At 32.5% G+C, this 6,000-nt stretch overlaps 1 protein-coding gene across 1 annotated transcript; it reads left to right on the forward strand.

The window, feature by feature from the left end:
- The first annotated feature begins 4,489 nt into the window (after window positions 1-4,489).
- Window positions 4,490-5,675, forward strand: LOC145612189 (uncharacterized). The gene has a single exon (XM_081667568.1). It carries the CDS (start codon window positions 4,532-4,534, stop codon window positions 5,420-5,422), a length of 891 nt encoding a protein of 296 aa, XP_081523694.1. The 5' UTR covers window positions 4,490-4,531; the 3' UTR covers window positions 5,423-5,675.
- Window positions 5,676-6,000: the final 325 nt, after the last annotated feature.

The following is a 6,000-nucleotide window of genomic DNA, read 5'->3' on the forward strand; positions in this document are numbered from 1 at the left end:
ATTCATTCATTGTTGTTGATTTAATTTCTTCATCACCATTGTTGATCACCATATATTAATTTCAAAATTCATTTTTTTCAACCTTCAATTTGAAGCTAAGTTAATGTAGTTTTGCAAAAAAAGGGTGAAGTTTAAAATGGCGAATTTGACGAGGAGAAGGTGTTTAAGACGACGGAGATGATTATTTTTCAATAAGATTCAATTGTCTAAATCACTATGGCTAGGTTTGAATTTCGAAATTTGTAGATTTCATATTATTTTGATTTTTTTTTGTTAGTGATATTTGTGTATTCTATTATTAACAGATCTGTTTTTTGTTATATTTTGGTATTTTGAACATTGTAAGTTAAAAATATGAACGTAGGATACGTTTCCTATAAATATATATATTTTCTGACATATATTTTGGGATTTATGAACATCTTAATTATAATTTTGAACATGTGATAAATTTCTTATGAACCTTTTTTAGATCTATGTATTTTGTAATCATTTTTTTAAAAAAATTTGGTGTTCTATACTTTATAATCTATATATCTGAACATTTGATTCTTTGAATATGAAAATTAGTTTTGTTTTCGATTTATGAATTTTTAAAACATTTTTATGTTTTAATTGCTAATTTTTTTTTTGATGATTTTCAGTATCAATTATAATTTAATTGTTGAATTGATGCTTTAATTTGTATTTTATGAATATAATTTGTGTATATCATATTTTGTTCATATAATTTGAGTAATGCACTTTCCATTGTATTTATTATCAAAATTGTTATTAGTAATATCATATTATGAACACTATTGCTATGTTTATGAACATTTAGGTTACTTTAATGAATCTTTCCGTTTTACATAATTCTCTGAGTATGTATATATGCTTTTTAGAAAATAATTGGAAACGTAATTTTGAACATTTTTTTCCAATATTTGAACTTTGTTGTTTTATTTTTGAACTCCAGTAATGATTATTATGAACTGTGTTTGTTTATTGCAGTTAGAACGTATGAAGTTGTTTATAAGAAAAGTCTGAAGGCTGAGCAACATTCATGAGCAGTGTCTTCAGGTCAAGAAGTTTTTGAAGGGTTTTTAGTGGTTTGTGGTTGGGGTTCAGAAGTTTATGTAGGGTGTTCAGTGGTTTGCGGTTGGAGTTCAAAAAAATTTGTAGGGTGTTTAGTGGATTGTAGTTGGGATTCAAAACTTTTTGTAGGGGGTTCAGAGGTTTTTGTAGGGTGTTTAGTGATTTGTGGTTGGGGTTCAGAAGTTTTTATTGGGGGTTCAGAGGTTTTTTTTAGGGTGTTTAGTGGTTCGTGGTTGGGGTTCAGAAGTTTTTGTAGGGGGTTCAAAGGTTTTTGTAGGGTGTTCAGTGGTTTGTGGTTGGGTTTAGAAGTATTTTTATAGTGTTCAGTGGTTTGTTGTTGGGGTTCAAAAGTTTTTGTAGGGGGTTCAGGGTGTTTTGGTAGGGTGTTAAGGGTGTTTTAGTAGGGTGTTCAGTGGTTTGTAATTGAGGTTCGAAAGTTTTTTTAGGGGTTCAGAGGTTTTTGAGTTTGGTTCAGTTTTTTTGGTGGCTTATTAGAAAATTGTAGGGGCTTATATGATGTTTATGGGGGCTTTTGTGTTGCTTCTAGTGTCTTATCATAAGTTTCTGGTTGATGTTCAGAAGTCTCTTGAAGGTGTTTAGTAGTTGGTCTATAGCTATATATGAAGTATTAAACAACAAAAGAAGGAGATACACAACATCCAAATAAATTATTATTTCATACCAAAGTACTTGATAAAGTTTATACACAAATTATTACTTCATACAGCACCTATATATGGACGTAAAAGGCAACGTATATGAACAGACAGGAAAATATGAATGTAATGGATATGGAACGATTAACATCAGATTTGCTAATTTTATTGCACAATCCACCAAAATTGATCATAAAGCTACAAAAAAAAAAAAAAAAAGGAGCAAATCTCCATTTTTTTAAACAAAATACAAGAAATTTTATAGTGGATAGAGAAAGTAGAGTTTTCCCCATTGTTGAAAATTTTAGAGCTTCTTGTAATTTAGAGGTAAAAAAGGGAGAATCAAAATTATCAATGAGGGAAGCAAAAATAATCTTCAAAATTATCAATGAGAGAGAAATTTAGAGTTGAGTGAGAAAAATGAAATGAGGAGAGAGAATTGCAAATGAATTTATTAGATGAAGCTTTATAATTTATGAGAAGAGAGAGAATGATTTAAAATGATTAAAAAAATTAAGTGGCGGTTATTTTAAAAAAAAAAAACTGAAAAACGGAACTCCATTCAATCAGCTGAAAAAACTGAAAAATAAAGTGGGTTGGGCGTGTTTTTTGTTTGGGCTGTGTTTATTGGGCCGCGTGTGGGCTGGAGCATGTAGTTTACTGTGCACCATGGTGCATAGAATACCAATTGCTCATTTTCAGCTTCTATTAGGGACCCTCCACATCTTAGTCCACACTTTTGTAGGGTACCCACCCGGCCCACCGGGCCAATCCGTACAATTAAAAATAAAATAAAAAATTAATAATTTAGATAAACTCACTGTTAATTATAAGGTCACTTACTATTTACTCATGGTACATCTTAATTTGTGTGCTTCTCCATTAATGATAAACAAAACTAAACACACTTTCCTCTGTTTATTTAGTGGACAAGTTTCTTTTATTCCGTATCAATGTATCATGCACAAATTTAACAATTTAGACCTCTAATTATAAGTACTTAAAAATTATAAACAATGGGTATTATGAAATATTCCGTATATAATAGTACTTCCTCTATTATTTTTTACCTGACCTGTTTCTTTTATCACATTGCCAATGCAAAATTTTAGCGATCAACAACTTTAATTCTCCATAATTAAAAACTGTATATTATGATAGTACTTATGAGACGAATTCAAAAAGATCTCACATAAATATATTTTTTGTTGCATATCTTTCATAAGAGACGATCAAAGAAGGGGTGGTGAATAGTGTAAAAGTCAAAGCAGGTCAAGTAAAAAAGAACAGTAACAAAATCTCAGTATATGTTTTTTCATAAAAAAAAAAAAAAAATCTCATAAGTCAATCAAAATAAAGTTTGTAAAAAAAAAAAATCAAAATGTTTTTTTTAAAAAAGAAAAAAAAATAGGCCATGTATAAGTTCTCTTTGTCAAATTTAGTATTTAGCAATTAAATAAGGTTAACGCAATATGTAGCCCTAAGGACTATATATAAGCATTAAATACACTCTTGGAAATTGTATTAAATTAGGAATTTATGACAAAAACACGCGTAAATCAGTGTAATAATTAGTGTTTATATTTTCATGATTTCCTAACCTTTTACGGTTTTTTAGTGTAAATTTAATGCTTATATGTAGCCATAAGGGCTATGTATAGCATTTTCCATTAAATAAACATTGCTTTGGGTGTATCATAAGGTGTTCCATTGAAAGTGCACATCTCTTTCCTTACAAACAACAGGCCGGCAGCACCTAATCTCTCCAACAATTTTAATTGTAATAAAGTGTGTTTTTCTTGTTTTTTATTTTCTTCTATTTGGACTGAATCTTACTGTTCCCTGATTTTCCATAAAAAGTTAGAGGTTGTACTTATTATTTCCAGCAAATAAAGGAATTTTTTTCAACCATTAGAAAATTGATTTTTAATTTTTCAACTCAATCATATTTAGACATTTATCATATAAAAACATGTATTGAAGAATCGTCAAAACTAAAGTATATTTTTCTAAATGTATTAGCATAACACGGATTATTCAGTACGGAGTATTAAGACATCTATTTGTACTTGTACAAATAACATTAACAGCTAGTCGAGCTCTTCTGAAACCGCTTCGATCAAATCACTAGAACACGTTGAAGCAAATTATCTAAATTTTCATACCTAATCTATGATCAAGTAAATATTGTAGTACATATTATTCTAGTAATCAAGCCTCGATCTTTGATTCCTAGGTAACACCATGAGTCAAATTTCTTACAAACCTTAATTTTTTTTTACCTGTATCCAATACAGAAGGTCAACTACGGTGTATGAAAGAGGGGGCCGAGAGTATATAGCATCAGAGAACGAGTATATTATTACCAATAAAATAATACAAAGATCACACTATTTGATCAGAACAATAACATCATATACATACATATAACACGGCAAAGAGATTCTACATTATACAATCACATAATAATTTTTAATTAATGAAAATTTAGAGCTTGACTTTGTAGATTCAAAGCATGATTAAAATACTAACACGAAGAATAATTAACATTAATTAACACTAATCAAGTAACTAGATATTCCCCTTATTTCCTCTAAGTCCTGTATCCCACACGCCCCGCCTCACCTCTATAGGCGTAAACCTCGTGTCTTTGTCCATACTCTTCACTCTTTTCCCTCCCTATATAAATCCCTTCTCCCCCCCCCCCCCAAAAAACTTCTACTAACTTTATTTTCTCTCCCTTCCTCCTCGGCTTATATTTATATTATTTCTTCATCTTACAAATATTTATAATTGAAATGGCACCAAAATATGATCACCATATCTACCAAGAGAACTCATCGGACACCTCATCGATGTATAACGATGAGGCGATGGCGATAAATGTGGATGAAAATAATAGTAATAGTAGTAGTAATAGTAATAAGAAGAGACAGAGAGATACGAAACACCCCGTGTACCGGGGTGTTCGTAGGAGAGCTTGGGGAAAATGGGTTTCCGAGATCCGAGAACCTCGAAAGAAGTCTCGGATTTGGCTCGGGACTTTCTCATCCCCTGAGATGGCGGCTCGTGCACATGACGTGGCCGCCTTGAGTATCAAGGGTTCTTCTGCTGTGCTTAACTTCCCTGATCTCGCACCTTCCCTCCCTCGCCCTCTCTCCAACTCTCCTCGCGATGTCCAGCTTGCAGCTGCCAAAGCAGCCGCCCTTGAGTTCAACTTCTCAACAACGGAAGAAACCACCACCGCAACCACCACAACAGCAACAACGGAAGACAATGGCGCTACTACCAGTACTAGTAGTAGTAGCAGCACTGCTGCTGCTCCCGCTGGTGCCACCACCCAGGAGCATGCAACGAATAGCAGCAGTGCTGCTACTACAGATGTGGCACCAGCCTCGCCTTCCACATCCTCATCAACAACCGCATTGTCCCCAGACTCCACGGTTGTCTCAGGAGACGAGGAACAACTACTAGGAGAAATAGTAGAGCTGCCAAGTTTGGAAGACGAGTCCGGGTTCGACTCGTCGGAGTTCGTGGACAGAACATGGTTAATGTACGAGTACTACGACTCGGATCCACTGCTTCAATGCTGGGTAAATAATGGAAATACAAGTGCTACTGAGGGGTATTTTGGGGAACAAGGTTTGAGTTATAATACCTCTTTTGACGCTTTGTTATGGCATCATTAAATGCTAAAGCATTTTTTTTCCTTATAATTTTTATTTTTTTCTTAAAAAAAAAAAAGCAAAAAAAAATGAGAGACATGTTCTTCCCTCCTCCTTAAATTGCCTTTAAGTGATGGCAGATATATATATATTTAGGGAATTAAATAGAGATACTTTTTTTTTTTTTTTAATTTTTCTTTTTATTTTATAAATTTTTCCCTTCCCACCATTTTTCCTGGGAAAAATTTTAATGATTGTGATTATCAATGAGTTTTTTTGAATACGGAGTTTACCAAGTCTCAACTGCTCAATAGTTTAGTGTATGTGTGTATGCAATTAGTTATATTTCATGATGCAATTTGTGACACATTATTTCTATTATTCTCATATCAACTTTAAAACTTACATTATGTTAATTACCGGACAGCCGGCCTAATCTCGAGAGATATATTTGACTATTTCAATATGTCAAAGACTTAAGGTTCGGTAAGTTACAGGTACCTAAACAGGCAAATATATATAAAAAAAAAAAAAAAAAAAAAAAACAGAGCGAGTAATAGCTAGCGCTGGCCTGACTAAGTAGGTTTGATATGGGTTGACAC

Source organism: Chenopodium album, chromosome 24 (genome assembly GCF_948465745.1).
Source record: "Chenopodium album chromosome 24, dcCheAlbu1.1, whole genome shotgun sequence".
NCBI classification, from domain to species: domain Eukaryota; kingdom Viridiplantae; phylum Streptophyta; class Magnoliopsida; order Caryophyllales; family Amaranthaceae; genus Chenopodium; species Chenopodium album.